The sequence below is a fragment of the Aythya fuligula genome, chromosome 3 (assembly GCF_009819795.1).
Source record: "Aythya fuligula isolate bAytFul2 chromosome 3, bAytFul2.pri, whole genome shotgun sequence".
In the NCBI taxonomy this organism is placed as follows: domain Eukaryota; kingdom Metazoa; phylum Chordata; class Aves; order Anseriformes; family Anatidae; genus Aythya; species Aythya fuligula.
Genome location: NC_045561.1, coordinates 118,784,733 through 118,808,062, shown reverse-complemented (window position 1 = coordinate 118,808,062; position 23,330 = coordinate 118,784,733). Strand labels below are relative to the sequence as shown.

The 23,330-nt window shown below is 43.3% G+C and overlaps 1 protein-coding gene across 11 annotated transcripts in view; it reads right to left on the bottom strand.

The window, feature by feature from the left end:
* The window catches only part of DTNB (dystrobrevin beta), a 192,809-nt gene extending 171,357 nt beyond the window's left edge, over positions 1-21,452 (bottom strand). For 6 of the 11 annotated variants that reach the window (XM_032184144.1, XM_032184147.1, XM_032184148.1 and 3 more), the window contains exons 1-5: positions 21,426-21,452; positions 20,980-21,058; positions 7,692-7,759; positions 3,172-3,252; positions 1,127-1,340 (exon numbers count right to left, since the gene is read on the bottom strand). In XM_032184144.1, the coding sequence (XP_032040035.1) occupies positions 1,127-1,340; positions 3,172-3,252; positions 7,692-7,758 (362 nt within the window). In that variant the 5' untranslated portion in view covers position 7,759; positions 20,980-21,058; positions 21,426-21,452. Of the gene's footprint in view, positions 1-1,126; positions 1,341-3,171; positions 3,253-7,691; positions 7,760-12,423; positions 12,587-20,979; positions 21,059-21,301; positions 21,320-21,425 lie in introns of those variants that run through there. The other 5 variants (XM_032184152.1, XM_032184153.1, XM_032184145.1 and 2 more) reach the window with 4 other exon arrangements.
* Positions 21,453-23,330: the final 1,878 nt, after the last annotated feature.

The window sequence follows — 23,330 nt, the reverse complement described above, 5'->3', positions numbered from 1 at the left end:
CATAACCATTTCTATTTTAAACTCTACATTTCTACTGTGATCTGTCTCAGAATCACAACTCATCAGTTATAACACCTTTCGCAATTAACATGAAATGAGACAACAGAGAAAAACACAGGTTTGATTCTGCTGTCACAGCAGTACTCCTGCTCTGAGCTGTGTTGTTTTTAACTGTCCTTAGTGAGGTAGCAATTGTTCTGAAGTCTCGGACTTCTTTTGTGGTGGAAACCTACCTTCTCTTCAGTGACCTTAAGAAGAGGTCATATCAACGGATCAAAGCCTGGACATTATGAACAGAACAACTATTTGGCATATTCAGTGGTCCAGGTTGTTTCGGGTAGAACTCCTTAGTCTCTGTGTCAACTTCCTAGCCACAAGTACTTCTCTACTGCTTGAAGGGAGTGCAAAAGCAAAAGAAAGATGAGACAGAAATAATAGCTGACTGTGAGAAAGATCAGAAAATAAGCATAGGAAGTGCTAAACAACAGTGAAAGATTTGCAGTTGTTATTCAAAGTACCCACAGAAATAACTTATAGTCAAGAAGATTAGCAAACCAACCCCTGAAGAAAAGAGGCTGCAGAAGAAACTCATACAATTGGACACAACGAAGTGCCTAGGCAGCACTCTGAACAGGAAATCAAGCTTCTTCCAGCCAACAAATGAGAATTAGTCTGTATGGGGTCAAATAATGTATAACAGGATCCAAGCTGAGTGTCAAAACAAGGCAGCGTTATTAAATGGTCTTGTTGATCCAGGTTCTACAAAACAAGTTCACTTTTTAAAACATTGCTACACCACCACGAAGTTCACATCAAGTTCATCACAGTCCACAGAACACAGTTGCATTTCAGTTCAGATACCTGGCTCACAGCACCCTGCAAGTTCCAGAAAGCACTAACTCATCTTTCTCAAGAAAGCACATTTTAAGACAAAGCATTGCTGCTGTGGCAATGAAAATCTCTGCAGGCACTACTATGATATTAAGTGTGAGCGCGCAACACACATTTTCATGAAATAAAGAAATAGCATGCAGACAGTTTGTCAGAGACTCATGCAGTTGCTGGCTGCATTCACCTAACTAAAAGAGAAAATTAGTTTAAGAGTACAACTAGAGGAGTTACTAGCCTGTCATATGCTGCTATCATGAAGTTGAGGAGAAGGCTGATGGATTGCTCTACACTGATTTGGTGAGTAGAAGGAAGGCGTTTGTTTAGCTGGTAGTAGATGGATGAAATGATTGTTTCTAGTCGAGACACGTTGATCTCTGTGTTATGATCCAAAGTGTTAAGGCCATTATCTCGGAAGGCTTCAATCATATTCCAGATATCAACAAGATGAACTAAAAATAAAGGAAAAAAAATTAACTTCTGTTCTGTAATGCATACAAGCTTACTTTTATGGTACTGTTTCTGAATACTGTGTTAGCTTCTGTTTTGGAATTAACCATTACGTTTTCATATTCAAAGTGAGAGACAGTCTCAATACTCAGAGTTAGCGTCAGCTAGTGTTAAGCAACAGAGCAGTGCCCAAAGTCCTTGTGGCCATTTTCATTTCAGAAAGACATCAGCCATATTCAAAATCCACTATAAACTGGTTCCAATAATTTTCAACATCCCCATGTTAACTAGCAGTTCAGTGCTGAAGGAGGAACTTGATGTTCCAGTTAAACTACAACTGTTCCCAGATTATCTGGGTGCCAAGTCTAGAGCATAACACTTTGTAAACATACATCTGGAACTCCAAAGTGTGTCCCTAAATTATCCCGCTGTATCTTAGCGCATCTAAATGTTAACTTTGTAGTCAAATAGTTTTACAAAACCACACTAAGCGATCTGCAGAACCACATTAAAAATGTTTTAAAATAGTTCACAGCTTAAAAGGTATGCATGATAGTGGGATAAGATGTCTAAGGATCAGCAGTAATCCATCAGTTCACACTGAGCATGATCCAACAGTTACAAAGGACAGATTTATCTGCTAACTTCGTATTTTCTTCGTTATCTTTATTACCTTGTAGAAAGGGTTTAATGTAAGCCTCACCTTTAACATTTCTTAGGTAAAAACACTCTTTTTATTTCTCACATAAAAATCCACAGCAATAAAAATCAAACTAAGTATTCACACCAAACATATGCCTGTGGATCACTGCACAGTCCAGACAAATAACATAAACGCATGGTCTCGTCTGTACATACGTGTGGATCAAGGGTTACTCAAGGCATACGTGTGGCATCAGTGAATTGGGCACTAAATGTGTAATGCACTATAACTGCCTTATCTTAATACCTTACTACCAATTAAGAGGTATTTTGAATTCAAAAGCATTCATTATAGACAAGAACTAACACTTTTCCAAAGGAATGAAGAAGTTGCAACCCATCAAACTAAAGGCACTGCAGTTACTGCCACAACAGCCCTAACAGAGACATATCCCTGGCTCAGCTGCACTACGAGGGATCTTCATTCTACAGCTGCACACATCCTCCACTGGACTCCCCAGCCGTTCTCCTGTCCTCTGCCACACCAATTCCACATCGTGGCCGTGGGGAGGAAGGAGCTACTCCTGAGTCCATTAGTCTGTCAAGATTTTTGCTTGGTCAGGTTCAACAAAGGAATAGAGCACAAAGTAGCATCACCTACTGACCCTCAGATTAATCTTCACTTTGGTGACCTGTTTAAGGTAGAAGGACTACAGAAGAGAATAAGAAAACATACATTGACTAGTGTGGTGCAAACTTAATTCTTTAAGGCTGCTACACTGCCTGCCACCATGGTCAAATCTTGGACACTTTCATGCTAGTGACCATCTTATACATCACCAAACTCATACCTGCATCTACCTGTCTGCTGGCTTGTGCTACACCATGGTGGAACAGGAGCTAAAACAGCTTGAGACTGTCTGCAGACAACACTTAGGGCAACTGAAATATGTCAATCTGGCCCATAATTATAGTTTTGTTTTTTAAACATTAGAGACTAAAGCTGAAGAAACCACAGTATCAGTCAAAAATCACTGCCTCTTTTTAATTGTACATTTAATCTCTATTTATTTTTAAGTTAACAACTACCATTGATGATTATTCTTGCTATACTTGAATTTCATATGGGTAGAATATTCGAAACCATCATGCATGAAAAATTTATGAAGATAAAGAGTAATTATAACTTACGATTACATCTTTTTTGTACAAACCGCAGTTTACAGGCTGTTCGATACGTTGAAAGTCTGATGACATCAAAATTCTGTGCCCCTAAGGATAAAAAAAAGTTTGTGTTTTTTCTTTCCTCTATGACATTCAGCTTATTTGATTACTTCAAAAACGGCATGACTGTTTCTTCACATACATCATCTTTGTCACGTACCCATGACAAAGATTTTCACGAGGTATTTCAGGAAGAAGTCATTTTCAACAGCGTATTAGAACTGAGGTAAGTGTGAGACTGACAGGAGAACTCTGAAGTCCCTAAATGGAAGCAATAAATCCATCAAGTTGCAAGCGTGTAAGGAAGAGGACTGCACTGATGTTGGAAGGCATGTATACAAAAGAGAGAAGAGAAAGAAAAGGGGGGTGGATACTCCTACCACCATCTGCATTGCAGCCCCACCAGGAGAATGCTTTTCTTCTCTCAAATAGATCCAAATAAGGTAAGAAGCAGAAGAAAAAGCATAGAAGAGAGGATCCTTTCCTCACCACCAACCTCCCACTTCGAGACATTTAAAAGCACGATTATACCTTCAAACAATACCACATCACGAAAGATTTGAACGCTATAACCTATCACCAGCCTGTACCACAGCTACCAGTTCCAGCCAGCACTGCAGTTACTCTGAATGTCACAAACTTGAGCAATTCCAGAAAGTTTTACATGTACTAACCCTTTGCCAAAGACTGAGCAGATCTGCTCATCTCCTGTCCTCATCAGAGGAGCTGTGGGTGCCCCAGCCCTGGCAGTGCCCAAGGCCAAGCTGGATGGGGCTGGGGGCAGCCTGGGCTGGGGGCAGGGGTCCCTGCCCATGGTATGGGGGTTGGAAGTTGATGATCTTTGAGGTCCCTTCCATCCCAAACCATTCTAGGGTTCTACAATCAAATAAGATGATAAATGATGGAGGGATGATAAATGATACTGGTCTAAAGTCTGGTATTGATCATTTTTAATTTGGAAGCAGCCAACAGTCTAAGGCTTGAAAATCCCATTAATCATAAACAGAAATGCCTTTAAATGGGCTCACATTTCAACAGCATTTGTGGCTATGCCCTATAATCAATGGAGTTCTAAGGTGAAGTGAAACAATCCAGTTGCACGTGGGCAGGGGTTTGGATGCACATTGATCCTGCACCTCTTGTTTTCTCACGGGAGCACATGAAAGAAAGATCTGCTGTAGTCTTTCAGGCTTCTCTCAGAAGTCACAACCTAGATGAGTACAGAACTGAGAAATGGAGAAAACTGTGACTCATACAATCTAGGCTTCTAAAAGACACTTAAAAACAACAACAACAACAAACCCACATCCTGATGAAGTAGGTATCTGGCTGCTGTATCAGGGGCGGTGCTCAAAGGTGATAACTTATTCACTCCTACAGCACTCTGAATTCAGAAACCAACTTGCAAACACCTCACTTGAATTACCTTTGTGTTTGCACCCACTGACTCACAGTTGCAAATTTCAAAAATACAGTCTCCTTGCCTTTCCGGTATTTCATGACAAATTTGCAAATACAGTGTCAAAGCATCTGCTTGGCCTCGCACAGACCTGTCCTCTGTCTTGAAGCCACTGTGAAAGGATTGTTTCTTTTCATCACCAAGGAACGAGGTGAGGAGATTTGTAAAATCAGTGAGGACAATGACCAAGTTCCCAATCCAAGGCTCCCCATGGCAGCTTGCCCAAGAGTGGCACTGGACCAGCCAGCACCTGAGGAGCATCTGCATGACAGTGAGGTGCAACAAACATTCCTGGATGATTTCACTGTACGGTCTACAGAATCTAACATCTGCTACATTTCAGGAAAGTATCTGGCCAAATAACTTAAAGTGAAGTATTCTGATTCAAGACTAGGACAAAGTAACTGATTTTGTGCTTCTTAAGCAATATCCTTAAAAAACTCTCAAGTAGGGTGCCTGCGTCTACCTTTCAACAGACAGAAAGCACTGGAACAGACTAGGAGCCTTCAAAACACGCTTAGTCTAGCAGAAATATTTATTTGTCCAGTCCTTGGCTAGCCTTGCACCCTGTATCACAGGTACATGTGCAGTACAGCTTGATCAGCTTTCAGCCTCACTTCCAGCCCTTACAGCTTTGATGGCTGTTGGGACTTGGAGGCTCACCACTCCCTCTCAAGACAAATACATAAATTAAAAGGTTATTTAACAGCTATATGCAAAAACAAAAAAAAAAGTCCATTTTCTGTCCCTCTCTTCCTGCGTCACAAGCTTCAACAAGGTCACTCTTCTAAACAACCCGAAGATAGACTAGGATGTGTTTTCGAGACAATTAAGCTCAGAATCCCAGAACAGTTGTGGCTGGAAGGGACAACTGGAGACCATTTGGTCCAACCTTCCCCCTCAAGTAGTGTCAGCTACAGAAATCTGCCCCAGACACCGTTCAGCTGTGTTCCAACCATCTGCAGGGTGGACACTGCACACCTCCCTGAGCAGCCTCTTCCAGGGCTCAACCACACCCAGAGTAAAACTGTTTTTCTCCTCGGATTCAGAAGGAACCTGCTGTTTTTCAGTTTGTGCCCCCTGCCTTGTATCCTGCCACAGGTCTGGATCTGTCTTCTTTACACCCTCCCGTGTGTATTCTGCAGGTGAGAAAAATGAGAACAGCCTGCACAGAGTTGTGGCCCGTTACACAGCTCCGCAAGTACTATAAAACAAGCACATCCTGGGGCAGCACGTCCAACGTGGGTGAATGCCATCAGATCTACTTTTGTCTCCCATGAGCAGCCACCTACACACCTGCACGTTGATCTGCAACAAACGATCGCTGAAAGCATCGATTTTGCACATCGCAATATGAAAAGCTCATCTAGAGAGGAAAACATTTATGCATTTGCCTTCACGGAGAAATATTCCATCAAGGGACAGATGAAGCTCAAAACCTTAGATTTCTCATCTGACATGTTAAAAAGCTTTACAGAGAAAGGCTGTTCAACGTGCCCATACACCAGCACTTTCACTGATAAAAGCCAGCAAGAACCAGAGCTGCAAAAAAAACAAAAAAACGCCTTAGAACAGATCATTCTTCTGATTATTTATATATCTAGCACACAATCAGAAGTCTGAATATTTTCGTTAACAATTTAGCCAAAGCTAAGAACTAGCAGGTCAGTTTCCTGTTGAATAACAGCCACAAATAAAGCTGCCAGGGGAACTCTTTGAAGACAGCACTCTAGCCAGACATTATGGGTGCTTCAGAAGAAATCTTTTGCTAAAGTAGCTATAAAGGTATCAATTTGCAAGGTCATTAGAATATCAAAGTAAGAATCAGATGACTGAGGACTGGATTAACAGGCTCTTCATCAAATTAGTATCGAAGAGAAAACTGTATGGCCATGGGTGGTTACTAACAAGACGCCACTATCTGTAGAAACACACCTAGCTAGAAACACACTATTCCTAAGTGATGGCAAGCCGACAACACTCTGAAGATAAAAGATAAATGTGATACTCCAGCGTATCAGCCAAAGCTTTTCCAGTAGTGAAGTGCTATTATCAGTTTACAAGATCCTAAAATGAGATTTCACCTGGGATATCGCGTACAATTGCAGTCATCTTTGCTGAAGTAGAACTGAGCAGAGGCAGAGAAGGAGATGAGGTGTAGAGCGGGGAGACTGAAGCTTGTGCCCTCTGCTGAACAAGCCACAGAGGGATACGACTACAAACCCATACCCAGCTGGGAAGGTGGGGAGAAATAGTGTCCGAGACAGCTCTCACATGAAAGGAAGCAGATATAAATTAGCCAAGAATTAAATTGCTCTTGAAATTATAAGACACTTACAACCACAGTAAGAACGATGCTCTGGAAATCCTCCAAAAAAGAGTAGCACTAACATACAACTTGTTTTAAGACAGACACTCATCAGCCTATATTTGGGATTACAGGATGTGCTTGCCTAACCTAGGAGTTTCATTCAGTCCCATGTTTCAGTAGGAAAGTAAAATAATATGACGATATGCAAACATACAACCTTTTATGTCTAACTGCTCATACCTACAAAGGCTATGTCTCATTCCTTGAATCTAGATTCTCTCTAGACAGGCAATTGATTTGGAGCAACAATCGCAGCCTGTCTTTCAGAGAATGGTCCCAAACAAAAAACCAACCCCCTGAAACCCTCAAACCGTTTCACTTCCAAGCCACACCAATGTTGTGGTGCAATTTAAGGTAAAAGATGACCTTTTTGTCATTATTTATTTTAGTAGCTGTCCACAAACCAGATTCAGAAATCACCATATACAGGAAACATGAACGTTCCCTAAAAAAGAGCTCTGCATAACCTAGGAATGTGTGACTCTTTAGGCAGCTGTGACCCACCTCTTGTGCTCTCCTCTTCACCAGCACCCAGAATGATTTTCACTGGATGAGGCAGTGGTCTTGTGGAAACAAGATGTAAATGACCTGGTAAAATTCTAAAAATGAAGCTCTCGGTAAAGAATAAATGATATTATCTTCAAATTTCATACTTACTCATTTCCATGAACAGCTGTCTCTTCTCCGCCATTGTCCTCCTCCTCTTCCCACTCTCCTCAATCATTCTGAAGACAAAAATCGCAAACACTGTTTGTGCTAGAATTTGTTACAAGAGCAACTTACTGCAAACAGTATTATTTCATTCCTCAACTGAAATAGTTTGGGTATATTTGGTAAGTGAGACCAGTAGAAAGAAACAGTCATCTGCCCGTAACTACAGCATTCCACAGCAGAGAAAACTGCTTCGTGCTTTTTAACACCGTGCATACAAATACATAGCAATATTATGCAAAGTCCTAGAAAGTTCAGAGATCTTGTCTGCAAAACCCAAAGCAAGACAGACCTCTCTACGAGCGGCTGAGCCCTACAGATCCGCAGCTTAGGCTCTGGTGTTCATCAGGAGAAGGCACGCTGCATACCTCTCCCTTGAACTTGTAAGGATTCATTTAACTTTGACACCTCCAGCCCAAAACAAAGTCCTCACAGTCTTAGGAAAATGGGTTAAAGATACAACATCAGAATAGTGCAACTTACACCACAAGGTAAGGAGGCACAGGACAATTTAGTACCTCCTACAGCTTATTTCGTTCTATAGCCCTAAAAGACAAATACTGAACTTCAATCAACTGCGGCACGAAAATAAGTGACTAAATTAAGCATTGGTGCAAATTTTCACTCAAAATTACTACATTATTCTTTTGTTACCCGATTCACCAACTATTTAAATGTTTTTAAAATGAATATATATACATATATATATACACATCTACATATATGAATAAATAAATACAAGAAAACACCAATCATCCTACAATCACACCAGAATCCAGCTCTTAGGGAGATCGCCAGCTCATCCTCGTGCAGCATGGCAGGACAGATTTCATTAGGCTTAAATGTCAACTGAAGAACAGAAAGTCGCATCTTGGCACTTAATACACACTCCCTGATTAACAGCTTCCCTCAGTAGTCCTCCAATGCCTGTTAATTATTTTCCAATAAAGATCTCAGCATATATTCATCTTGGAAGCCACCAAAACCTTTACCCTTACCAGTTCATAAAATGAAAATAGCTGCTTGGTTGTGTAATGTAACCTGCAATACACTACTTTGTTATGTTTCTGACTTGAGAAAAATCACAGACTCAACCTATGTGTTCCTGGTTTTTTGTTTGCTTTCAAGGAAAAAACAAAAAAAAAAAAAAAAAAAAAACAATGGCCTTTTTTTGTACATGTAAGAGTTCCATTTTCAGACTCCTCTCAATAAATTCATGTCATTAAGTTAAATGGGCATCTGCAAAATCAGCGTCTTGTCTTCTCAACCAAGGCTCTTCGCCACGCGTTCCAAAAGCCAAACTCCAGGAAACGGTGCCTATGGGATTCATTGTGTTCACCCACATATTCCTGCTACCCCCACACGCTGCCCCAAGCCTAAGAGCAGTTTTTCAGTACTAATATCCCTTTACTTCCTCATCCCATGAAATACGCACATCATCTTGAAGAACACCAGTGACTGCACCAGTAAGCAGCTCTCTCTCAAGCGCTAGCACCTCTCTAAATTCCACAACAGATGGACTCCGAGGGGTGGATTAATTACTTGGTCTTTTAAACTGTTTTTAGTGAAGACTATTTTATGAAGACATAAGGCACAATACCACTTGAATCTTCAGCAACAGCAAAAAAACATCACGATACCGTTAACATCTGCCAGTCCTTGGGCTAAGGCTGCACATTGCATTGAGTGCTGCAATTAATTGTGGTGCTGTTTGGTAGCGTGTACACATGAAACCATGACATTTCTGTAATACCAACCCTACAGAGGCTGCATTGCTTTGCACTTATCAGGATATGGGTTTTTTTTATTATTTTTTTACGAGGTCATTCAGGCTGCATCGACCACGGCTACGGAACAGTGCCCTACGTAATTCACACCCAGATTAGTGATGCTGACCAGGACGCACGCTTTTAAAGGAGCTAGCACTATCCTTCATTCTCTCTGCAAAGCAAAAGTGTCTCATCTGCCGAGTGATGCCCTTGAAGTGGGACGTGAACAAGCAAACTGGCCTCTCCACGCTCAGAATGTGCTCAAATAAACATTAACTATGATTAACACAGCCCGACTGACCACAGCTCAGGAACTAATCATGTGCAGATTTTTCAGATGTGGTCGAAACGTGGTCAATGCAACTTGACCACGTAATTCTGTAATAATTCTAAACATCTGGTCCATGGAACCGTTCTCATTCTGTCACAGAACTTCAGCTTTTGACCCGAAGCCTTCTGGAACAGTAACCCTGATCAACTTGTTGGACGGCAGTAACAGAAAATCCAGATAAAATAATTAAAGGGGGTTGGATGAAGAAACATACTTGGTCACACCTAAAAGCATTAATCATTTTATTACTGTTCTAATGAGAAAATAAAAGCTTCCAATAGGGCCAAAGCCAGCTTGCCAAAGCAGTGTCGTGTCTCCAAGAGGAGCCCAAAGCAGATGCCCAGAGAAGAACACGAGAAGAACCAGGGGTGCTTCCAACTCCAACTGCTCTGTGATGGAACTGGAAAAGCCTAGGACATGAAAGCACAGAGGAACAAGAAGTAAAAACAAAGCTGAGGGTTGCAGCTCTGCACAGGACTAGCTGGAACAGCCAGGAGCAGCAAGGCACTACACGTGCGGTAGTGTTTGATGTGAACCAGCTGAAAGATGAGGGGTGAGGATCACAACTGCTACAGGCAGCAGAAAAAAACAGCTCTTCCAAAATACACTTAACTCAGAATTTAAGTTTCACTGTAACAATGGAGTATAACAAAAGGCATGTGACCTGTTGCTGTTCACACATCTGCTGATGCTTCCTGAAGGTGTCAACTGCTACAAAAGTTGGAAGTTCCAGATGAAAAGCCATGCAGGAATCAACACTGATTCAGAAAATTAAATCAGGAAGGAATTTCATATTAAAACTACCCTGCATGTTAATCAGACCTTTATAAGAACAATGCTGAATATATCATAGCACATATGTCAAAGGAGAAAGACAACTCTCTGCGTAAATTTTACATGCCTCTATACTGGACAATAAAATAGCAAACAAAATCCAACTACTAAAAGAGTCCTCCTAAACTTCCCAATCATCAGCCTGCATTCTTCATGATTTCCTTCAGCAGACACCTCGTTCACCCTCTGGTCATTATCATTTGTGATGTTTAGGACTATGAGAGAACAGAGTTAACCTGGGAACAGCGAGACCCCAAGGAACATACCTCTGACTCTTCAGCTGGATTTCTCTTCTGGGCAAGAACGTAACCTTGCTCTTACAGAAGAGAGGGGTCCTTCTCACCTCCTCTCCATACTGACGCATTCTTAACAGTAAGACAATGCATAAGTCTGGTTTTCTTTTGCTACCCCTTTCCTCACCCATGTTTTCCAAATAAAACATCTGTATTCTGCGAGATGAAACCAACCTGTGGGTCTTTTCCTGCTTGCTGCTAACGAGACCCAGAAGACACGGTCACATTATTGCTATTCTCAGAAAATGCCCCGTTTGTCCTTTAACTAAAAAGCAGTCTGGGCAGATAACCTGCTCTGCTTCTGGTCATGGTGATGTGACAGTGAGTCTCCACGGTCTGTCCTGGATAATTTCCATAGGTATTTCTTCCTCAGAAGAAGCTGCTCTGTAACCTTGAGCAATCTGGAAAGGACACGTGCGTTATGACAGCCCTCATTTCAGGTAAGGACTAAGAGGATGTTCAACCACTGCCTTTTTTCCTTAGAGGCTGCTAAGACCAACTTCAGTTGAATTTGCATGCCACAGCCAATCCTTCTGGCTGGATGTGTCCCAAAGTTTCAAGGATTCTGAGAAACACAGAGAGCTGGAAGTAAAAGCATGTTCTACAGGTTCTGGTCTTCACATCAGTCCTGGCTCTGATAGCACGGGCTAAATTTACACTCTCTATCTACCAAAGGTGGAGGACTTGAAAGGCAGAACTTCCAAGAGAGCACACAGATGCTCTGTTGAAGTCTGACTCAGAGTTTTCTCCCTGCAATAGCAGCACAGTGCTTGAATTTCAAGTGAGTGTGGTGCTGCTTCCACAGCATACAGCTCTGCTTTACGTCAGGAGGCAGAAACCTTGTTAAAGGAAACACAAAATCAGTAAGACGAACCCATTACTGGCAAAGAGCTTATCTTTTATCTGCCAGATAAGTTGGCAGAGGTGCTAATACTGAGGTCTAGAAGTCTTAACAGGCATGTATGCGAGAGTTGAAACCAGAAAGGAAGGTGTTGAAGTTCCTGCTGAAGCCAGCATCTGACGCTGTGGGTTGCATTTACTGATTTAACTTCAGAGATGGTGAGAGCAAACCGCAACCTGCTCCAGTTTCAGCTCGTGCTGTCATCAGGCATGTGCTCAGCTGACGTCTCCAGGCATTCAGAGTAGAGGCAGAGGCTGTCAGAAATTACTGAGGTGTAGTATTATAATATTTATTATTTTTTTACTACAACAGAAAGTTGTACTAAGACCTATGGGAGGATTAGTTCAAGTTGCCTATTTACATTTATAATGTTGAGAATTAGTAGGAAGTATGTGCACTAAAGTACAATATTCACTAATGAAACCACTTATATTTATACATGATTCTTATTGAATATTCTAAAAAACAAACAAACAAAAAAAACATTCAATGCAATCACTTATTTGTATATACTCATTGCAAAAAAAAAAAGTAAGAACAAAACAAGTACCTTACTAAAATATCGTGTAGGATGTTTTGTGCAGACCTTCAAAAAGAGTTCTCTTTTATCCATTCATCTCTTCCCTCTTTCAATAACACTGATTGCCTCATGAATTACCTCTATGACAAAGTTAGTATGAAAGATAACAAATTCCATACTGATACAGCTGGGAACTGCTACTGTTACTGTCACTATCTGATCAATCTTCAATAGAAAAGTAAATCCAAACATTTCTGTTATTCTTTTTTTTCCCCCTTTTCTTTTTCTTGTTTATATTCCATTCTTCTATTTCACAGTTCTCCCTTTTCTTTACCTTTAAAAATTCTCTCCCACTCCTACAATGCATGCGTGCATTACGTTTTTATATCTGGCTGGATAAAAACTAATGATATAAATAAAAAAGTGAAACCTAACAACAGTTTTTCTCCTCTATTTGCCTTCACAGGTCCAGCCTCTGATGACACTAGTGTACGTTTCTGTGGTTCTGGACCACGCTCACAGCTTTGGCACAACACCGAGTGCCAGCAAGCCCCCTCGGGAGGGCGTTAGGCCAATACTACAGGACCTGTTTTAAGAGGTTTCGCTCTTCTTGGAGCTCATCAGCTGTAGGTAACGGCCTAAACAACATTTTTTTTCTTTCCAGATCAGTGGGAGGAAGACTGCATAGTTGATTCAGCTAAGGCAGCAGCCCTGGCTCTTGCGCTAGCTACAGCCACACGTTGTTCCCCCCAGCCCCTCTCACACACATCTCCCACCCCATTATGACTGCAGACTGCAAGCTGCCATCCTGGTTCCACATCCCTACCTTCTCACTGCTTCTTGATTATTCTAATTTACTGACTAAATCAATCAGTGTCATAGCTAGAGAGGTCTGGTGGCTATTTTCTTGTTTGTTGTTTTCTTTTATTTTTTTTTGGTGGGAGGGAGGAGTCTTCAAATACTTGATATATATATATATTTTTTTATCTTGTATTTCCACCTGTAAGACAACCTCTCCTAAAGAAAATTTTATGATTTGGTAACTGTTTTTTTCCAGGCATTGTTTATAATGAAATGCATCCTCATCAGCTAAACAGGAGAACAGAGAAATACAAGTTTATTTATGAATTATTAAATTTGAGTTTGTTCAGATTCCTGATGTTACCTTTTACTAGCAGAAATAATATTTGATAGCACTGCTAGGAAGACTGCAGTTGCTATGTGAGGATAAAATCATATTTATCCTTATTTATGTTCAGTAAAATTTGTAATTAAGAAAATCAGAATACCACACTGGGATGTATGTTGATCTAAATGTGCTAGATACACAGTGAAACAAGTTTAATAATTTTCTGTCAATTTTCTAATTAGAAGGAATCCACCTTCACTGGTGCTATAAAGAAGAGTTTACATCCCCTGTCAGTTCCTTTAGTTTTGAAGATTTTAACAAACCTGTCACTGAGCTGAAGATATTGAATAAAAAAACTAGGGCATATCTGTGCTTGCAGAAAGAAGTTATTGCTGTCACATCTGCTTTAGGACTTCATTCGTTTTGGGCTTCTAAATTTCGACGGCTTCAATCTTCATTTGATTTGAATAATTTTAAATAGCTTGGTTTTGTTAAAGTCTAGAAATGAATTTATGTATAGTACAGAGGAGCCTGTATTTACTTACCCTAGGCTGACCTCAGTAAAACAATACTGAAGTATTTTTTCCTCTTTGCTTTACTAAGACTTTGAACCAGAAACCAAGGATTGATCATTCCTTCACCTCTTGCTGTCCATCTGCACACCTGCTGTTGTCCTACTTTTTTCCTCATTTCTTCATTTTTCATTCTGACTGGGTTCATAGTCTGACCTCACTTTAATCAGCAAGCATGAATATATGCAATGATCAGAAGTATTCCTCCAATCCACTACGCCTGTCATGAGGAAAATGGAAGAGATGTAGAAGTTATTTCAAGGGGGTATATTTAACACATTTGGATCAAAACCCAGAGAGAAAAAAAAAAGACAAATTGCTTATGCCAACAGACCAAAACCATCAGCTTTTTAAAGTGTATTTTAAACTTTCTGGTAATTATTCTACTTTAACTGAGATTTCAAATGCTGCTCCCATCACTGAACAGAGTTCATTAAAACCATCAATAATTGCGCACAAAACTATTAAAAATACTTTAAATGTTGCTTCAGTTTCCACAGGAACATGAGTAACGGAACATCTTTGAAAAATGGTACATAACTTCTAGTCCCTAGTTTCCTAACAGAAAGCTCAAATGCTTGCCAAAGATCTTCACAAGTCAGAGCTGGCTCCAGTCTAGGAGGGTGTAAGTAAAAAAAAAAACAAATAAAAAACCACTGGATTAAGACCAAACTCATATTGCATTTCATTGCAAACAAACTTACAGATCAATGGGGTTGTTTGTTTGTTTAAAAACAAAACAAAACAAAACAAAACAAAAACACACAAATGCAGCAGATCAAAACCCATGCACATATCATACAGTGCATTTCCTTTAAATTAATGGGCAATCAAGTTTGGAAGAAAAATCAGTGCTAAGAAATAAACACCTCCCTACTCCATGCCTTGCCACTTCTGTTTAAGCTGTTAAGATTTTTGAGGCATAAAATGCCATCTGCTTTGTTTGTACAGCACATAGCGTGCAGCAACACGCTCAGCTGCTCCTCAGGGCTTTAATTCACGACCACAGCACCGGTCTGAGTCCCGGCCTGAGACCAGCAAGCTCATCTTCCCAATTAGGAAGAAATTCATAAACAGAGGTTCTACTAGATCCAAGTTAAAGATGGAACACAAAAATGTTTAATCATGGGTTTCCTTCCAAAGTTGGACACTATTTTAAAAAGCAGCTCTGGATTACCTTAAGACAAAATACAAAAAATCCCCATCCGGGTAGAGTTCCAGTCCATCTGAGTCACCGTCGCATTTAAGCAGTACAACACTTCAGCTTAAGTGTGTAACTGCTGTTCCAGGCATTGCACAAATAGAGCAATCCTGCTCCAAACCTCACAGGGCCAGTGCAAGGCCAAAGACTGGCTGATGAGGCGAGCAGTAAGCGTGGAACATGAGTTGCCTACATACTGCAAAGTTTTTGAGTTAAAGTTTTTGAAGCTGCAAAAGCAAAGAAAGCTTTAAGAGAACACGAGGCAGATTACAGGCATGTATCCATACACGTGCAGTTCTAGTAAGAGGGCATCCTTCAGCACAAGGAACAGGAAAACCACAGGCTGTTAAGGACAACACTGCATGTTGAAGCATGCATTGTACAGTCAAATCCGTTTTCCAGCAAGTTAAAGGAAGTGTACACGGATGTTGGGCTCAAGGTGCCCAGAATACAAAAATGCTTTTCTTTAACCAGAGATCACACGTATTCTTCTTTATTGCCAGAAAGCCTGAGGAACAAAAATGATTTCTACAACTCGCCCTGTTATTTTGAGGGTTGAGTTCAAAGTGACACCTATATAGACTTACTGTGAGCCCGCAAACAAAAATGAATTGAGCAGCTAAAATGGTTTCCTCAGAATAAAGCACTGCTAACGCTGGGTAAGATAAATTAAATATTACCCCATGATTTTCAAGCAGTAGGAAGTTAGAAGTACCCTAATCAATAGTTTAACTCTCTCTCAGGAAGGGAAGACGTTTTCTTTGTACCACTGGAGGGGATTTGTGCAGCCTGTGCTTCCTGGCTTTCCCAGCCTGACCCCTACAAGCCCCTGCTAACCTGCACGGCTTCCCGGAACTGCTTACTAGAGCACGAGAGAAGCCTGAAATTGCCTCTTCATGAAAATGAAATATTTATTAGGAAACGCTTTCAGTTACATTTTGCCCTTTTCTCCCCACCTAGAGAAATGGAATGAGCACGAGGAGTAATGAATGCAGCACCAGCAGGATAACACACACAGGAGGGCGCTGACCGAAGGCAAACTAACCCTGTTCTCCAGCTCGCTGGGTGAGACCACGAACGCCGCTCTCCTCCCAGCCCGTCCCCATCAGAAGGTAACACCACTTGCAGTACGTCACCACCTCCACTCTCCTATTGCCTGCTACCACCTTCACCAGTCAGCGCAGTAACTCGTGAGACCTTCCTGCCCCGTGCTCCAGATTAAAAGTTTCAGCCCGTAAGGAGAAGGTCCCAAACTGCTCCTTCAGTGCACCCGTAGAGATGGTCGATTCCAGTCAACAGGCAGTGACAAACACCTGGAAACGGGCTATTTTTGGTACCACAACTAGATTATGGAAAAAAAGCTTATCCAAGGTTTCACTCTTCACATAATGATTGTTTTATCTCCTGCATTAATTTAGCCTGCAAAGATATCCTTGTTAACCTCATGAAGCTACAAAGTTGTCTTTATCTGTTAAACAAGTGTTACAGGTCATTAAAAAAGTATCAGAGATGAATGTAAATTTCTGGTACCACACTGACTATAAAGATCTGCCATTTGTCATGGTCAACAGGAAAGTGAACATATTTATAGTACCACATATAAGAAAACCTGTGTTTTTTTTTTCTGAAGTGTCAGAAGCGCCTGGCACCTACTTTGGTCTAAAAATATTGGCTGTCCCCAAACTAGTTGTCAAAACCATCAGTGCCTCCCTACTGCCTCATTATGTCTTTGATGTGATCGTTCTACTGAAAAAAAAACCTGTAATTAAAAGACAAGATTCTGTAAGCACTGCAAAGTGTTACACAAACAAACAAACTCAAGGACTGCTGTTGTGCTTGTTACGTGGCACTCTGCCTGCCCCAGAAACACCCACCTCCTGCACACAACCCCACCACAACCTTCACACCCCAGCAGCTCCATTCAGCACTCCTTGTTGGGCCTCTCAAGACATGCAGGCTTGCTCAAATTCCACGTTATTTTAAAAATAAATAGTTTTTTAGCTGCATACATTAGGTGACCAGGACGAGAAACATTTTAATGTGCATACTTCACAGCACATCTGCTTCCACATACTTTGCCGTCTGCTCTGCTACACACCTGCAGGTTCACAGTATGTTAACTGCTGTTGCTGCCCAGCTAAGTTTTAACATTTACTGCTGCCTGAGGTTTCTCCTCATAGTCTATTCAGGTGTTAAAAGTTGACCTCCATGCATTAAGCCAGAATACACTGGAGCAGAACTGGAGACTTCCCTTGCTTCCCTGCCTCCATCCAACTCCTCACGTAGACTATATTCAAGAATTTCCTTCTAGAATTTTTGGTCCTTAATATTCAGCACTATGTGCTCTTCTATTTCTGCTCTGACGTACGTGTCTGTAACATGCAAAAGAACTGTTAGATCCTGTTTCAATCACCTATGATTCAACATCCCCAGAATCTGACCAACCTTGAACAGAAATGAAAATTCTTCTTTAAGAAAGGAGGAATAAAATAAGGCAAGTAAAACTCTACGTCACCAACATTTCTTACCCCTCACTTCTAAAAAACTAAGAGCTTTTATCTCTCAGCTATGTCACTGTTTCTGTTTTGGAAAATATAAGATAGGGACTAAGCTTCCCCCCGTTTGCTTTATGACAAACCTCCTTCATCCCTCCACCTTATAAATGAAATAAAAAGCAGCACTTGAAAGCAGCACGACAGATAAAGACTAAAAAAAAATGTTGCATTTACAGTCAATGCTTACAGTATAGCTGGTATAACTTCAAGTGTTTCATAACTACAGCACACATTGCATATGTATATCTCAATTTCAAAAAGTTTAAGTATCTGCTATTGTAATTCCACTCATTTTCAAACAGATGAAATTGGCCAAATAAAATTCCACAACTGATACTGCATTCTAAGGTCTCTTACTATGCCTTCCATATTTAGGTCACCTAAAATCTTCCTTGGTGTAAGTATTCTTTTATAGATCTGTATTACTTCAGCACAGCTGAGAAGTTAAAATACTTTTGTTCTTTCTGGTAAACCTTGAAAGTCCACGGGACTGGAAAATATCCATGAAACTATTTAAGTTTAGCCACAGTTTATCAGTAGAAACCTGTTTAAACACTACATCAAACACACGCTATACAATCATGGTTTCTTTTCCTTAGCGCTCCAGGAAAAAAAAATGAAATATTAACTTAATACAAATGTTACGAACTCAAATCCTTATCACCAAATAGCATAATCCTGAAACCACAGAGATGATAAAAAAAAAAAATTAGCAGCGATAATAGCAGGAGAACCAGGCTGTGCTCTGAGTGGAAGTCTGAGAACCAGCCCTCCTTGCCTACAGGGAAGTAGCCCCCGTTTCTATTCGGTGATCACAATGGCACAGACACAGCAGCCTGTAGTAAGAGAACTACAGAATCACAGAACCATTCTGGATGGAAAAGACCCCCTAGAAAAGACCATTTAGTCCAACCTGTAACCTAGTACTCACATTCTACATCTACACGTTTCTTGAAGACCTCCAGGGATGGTGACTCAACCACTTCCCTGGGTGACTTGTTCCCGTGCTGCACAACCTCTGCAGTAAAGGAACTTCCCCTAATACCCAACCTAAATTAGTTACCTTTCCTTTTAAAAGTTATAGGGAATTATATGCAAGGAGCTTTATTAGAAAAGCATCATTTAGGTCCCAGAAAGGCTTGTAAATGACCGGCTGCATGAAGCCAGAGTCTCTGAGGTACGCAGACTGAACGTACTGCACCCACGTGCACCGTGGTTCATGTGTAATGATGCCAACTGCTCCTCAAGCCATTGGTTTACACTTCAAGACTTGACACTCTCTCCCTTTCCAAAAGCTGTCAATATACTTCCACAACATGCAGCACATAACGGAAGACCATAGTTAGCAGAAATTCTAAGCTGGTACTCGTAATGCCACCCTGAGGTCCTAAGTGGGTAATATAATTAAAAAGCATAATTTTTCAATGTTTATCAACTCTTTATGATACTGCAAAAGCCCTTCTTTTTGCATCACGGCTTCTTCATAAGTTTTCTTTACCATTCAGCACTTAACGTTAATTTCTATCATTACTGAAATGTTTACACTCTGTGATAAATGAGAAGTCTGAACACACTGGCTGCAGCACAGACAATATACAAGGAGTTCACCATTCTAACACCCTACAGCCTAAGGCAGGAGGCAGCCCGCTGCAAACGAACAGTTTGAGATGATGCTGACCTGCCCACAGCAGCCTAGATGCAATCGTGGCTTCTGTATTCCCAAAGAACTTTAATGGACATCGGTAAATGGGGGCCACACGGTTCTTACACAGAGACCTGCTGGGTCTGTCCTCCTGACTGTGAGATCACAACAAGCAGGTGATGAAACCTGGCAAAAAAAAAAGTCCCAAACACCTGGAAAGGAAGTTCCCTTCCTGGTCATGAAGGAGAGCTCAGCTGCAGACTGGGAGTATATCACCGAGCAGCTACACAACGAAGACAAAAGTCCTGCGTATGACAAGAAGCAGACACCCAAGGAAGATTTAAACGGGGCAACACAGCCAAAGCAACAACCCAACCACCTGGGAAAGCTGGCTCTGGAGCAGCACCCTGGACAGGTGAAAGTACAGCAAGACTTCAAGGGTCACAGAAAGGATTTTGCTCATGACATGAGCCGAACAGTCTGGAAAATAACTTCGGGCAGACTGCAGCACAGACCATAGATTGCCTCTGCAAAATACTCGTTCTGATGAGAGGTCACTGCTTGAACTGCGCTACCCTGCCTATAGTGATTAGCTCTCCTCTTTCCAGCTTCCCTTAAAAGGAAGGCTTGTCAGTAACATTTCGCCCTTTTATCCAAATTCTCTGCTCATCTAAAATATCCTTTCGAAAAGAGGAAACAGAAAACAGTTGTCTTAAGCTGCTGCTTTTAGGTTACCTCCATTTCTTCAAGTGCACTTTATAATATCATTTAGCAATATAGGGCCACGTACACTTCCCAAGAAAAGAAAAGAGTAAAATAAAACACAATTATTCAGGCCAATTTCTCAAATTCTACAACCTGTATTGAGGATTTGATCTTTTTGAACCAGGCACATAGAATGCTTTGCCTGAGCAGCCGCAATAGACGGTGCATCAGAACGTGGAAGCTCACACAGTACAGTGTCAATTTCAGGAACCTGAATAAGAAACGAAAACTGAAAGTTCAAAACACTTTTAAAGGGCAGCAACGCACAGCTATTGAGCAAACTCTTAACAGCTCAGATGCTATCAGACGTGCCTCCTCCAGCAGCACAGACACAGCTCTCAAAGTACACTTGTGCCACCCAGACCATCCTGGGCAGCTCACCAGTCCCCTCTGAAAGGCGAAGGCACTGCTGCGCCGATACTCTCCATACTACAGAGGTTCTCCTAGGTCTTCACAAAACATTTATTAAGTTTCATCTTCCCCAGCTATGGGATCCATTGCACAAGCAACGTAACTGCCTTTTTCTTTAAACCACAGCATAGCATCTCACATGGGAACATTCACGCATGTCAGTGACCCCTCAGAAACCCCTCATTCACACCAGAAGCCTGTCATAAGTAAAAAAACTTTGGTATTTTTGAGTGTGAATGAGCAGGCACCACAGCTACCTCACATCAGGTTCTGTGCTCGATGCCGCAGGTCAGCCCCGACCCGTCACACACCTGAGTTACGTGGAGAAGTCTCTCAGGGCAACTCTCGCTTTCCTGGGCTCAGCTCCTTCTTCAAACATTTACGGACAACCTAAAAAAAAAATAAAAATAAAAAGGAGAAAAAAAAAAAAGAAAGTTCTGTGAAAAAGTCAGGCTTTTTTTCAACACTCAACTTCTTTACAAAGCCAGGAGCCACGAACGCAGCCGGTGACGTCCGGACCCCCCTGAGGTGAAGCCGTCGGCGGCCCAAACGCACCCGCGGAGCCTCCGCACCCCCCCGGCCCCCAGCAGGACCCACACGGACCCCCCAGCTCCAGCCCTGAGCAGGACAAACCGGGCTCCCCAGCACCGCCGGGCCTGAGGCGAGGGTCCCGGGGGGCTCCGGGGGCTGCGGCCGGCCCCGGGCAGGGCTCGGGCCCCGCTCCCCGCTCCCCGCCCCCCCCCGGCCCCTCACGCACCTCCCGGGGCCGCCCGCCCGCCTCAGCCTCCCCGCTCCAGCGCTCCCCGGCCGCCGCGCGGCGCCCAGCCAATCGCGGCACGCCTCCGCAGGGCCGCGCGCGCCGCCGCCAATCACAGCCCGCGCCCTCCTCCCTCTCCGCCAATCGGAGGGCAGGCCCGCAAGCCCCGCCCCACTCCCTCTACCGCGAAACGCCGGCCGGGAGCCAATCAGGAGGCGGGACGCCGCGCCGGCGGCGGACGTGCGTGCGCTCGCCCCGCGCGTCCCCCACCTGCCCCTCAGCCAATCAGGCGCCGGGGCTGCGCGCGCCCGCCGCGGGCTCGCGGAGCGGCTGCCTTGAGCGGCCCCGCGGGGCGCAGCGACCCCGCGCATGCGCAGTGTGTGTGGGGGGGGGGGGGGGGCGGTCAGTGCAGTCAGTCAGGCGGGTGGGCGGTGACGGGGCGGCAGGGCCCCGGCCGGTCTTGTCACAGAGCCACCGAGCGCTGGGTCTGGCGGGGGGCTCTGGGGGTCCCTGGTTCCCCTCGGGATCCCCTCTCCAGGCTGCCCGGCCCCCGGCCTCGTGCTGCGGCTGCTCCAGGCCCCGCAGCACCTCCGTAGTCCCCCTGGATGTGCCCCAGCAGCTCCGTGTACCCCTGGGGCTGGGGAGCCCACAGCTGGGCACAGCGCTCCAGTGCTGCCCAGTTTAGCCCAGTACAGCCCACTGCAGCCCAACTTAGGCCTGTGCAGCCCAGGCCAGTGTAAAAGGTCCAATTCAGCCCAGTGTAGCCCATTTTAGCCCAGTGCAGCCCAGTTTAGTCTAGTTTAGCCCAGTGGAACCCAGTTTAGCCCAATTTAGCCCAGTGCAGCCAAGCACAGCGCCAATTAGCCCAGTTTAGCCCAATGTTGCCCATCTGAGCCAGCAGAGCCCAGTTTAGCACATTTTCACCCAGTACAGCCCACTGCAGCCCAATTTAGGCCTGAGCAGCCCAGCCCAGTATAACAGGTCCAGTTTAGCCCGGTGCAGCCCAATTGAGCCCCATGCAGCCCAGTTTAGCCCAGTGAAGCATATTGTCACAGAATGACAGAATCATCTAGATTGGAAGAGACCTCCAAGATCACCCAGACCAACCTCTGAGCTAACACTATCAACTCCTCCACTAAACCATATCACTAAGCTCTATTGCCAGGGTTGGCAGGGAGCTCTGGAGATCCCTAGCCCACCCCTGCCCAGCAGGGTCACCCCGAGATCCCAGGGGTTTGGATATCCCCAGAGGAGGCTGCACAGCCTTTGGGGCAGCCTGGCCCAGCTCTGTCACCTCACAGCACACAGCAGCCCCCTCACATTCACGGCAGCGCGTGCAGCCTCCCTCCCGCTGCTCAGCCTCCCAGCGTGGAAATGCCACGGCGCCTTCTGCAAAATGTTCTTTCTCTGTGCCTGCAGGAAAGGAACGGGAGTCTTGGTGTGCGGCGAGGAGGGACTGCTAACATTGCATGCGTGGGAGGGAAATACTCGGTCACGACTGGATAAAAAGTTGAGAGAAAACAGCACCGCGTAGACATTCTAGCTGGTGCTGCGTTAATGTTTATTGTGAGCTATATATGTGCACGATAGTACATGTGTTTTTTTCCTGAATCCTGGAGTTAGGCCCGCTGGCAGCAGTGGAACCAGATCGGGCAGAGGAGATACGAAGGGTTGTTTCTGCTGGCTGCATCTATGCTGGTAAATTAGGTAGCAGCAGGATATAGGCATTGGCACTGGAATGTGATTGTACTGTTAACTGCTCGAACAGTTACGGGACCAATATATTTTGGCGTACATCTAAGCTTCAGACCAATCAGTACTGTCCCAAACAACTTCCAGGCAATTCTGGCAATCCTGCAAGGGGTAGGGGCCATTCCAGGTAGGCATTTGGGATAGAATTACCTT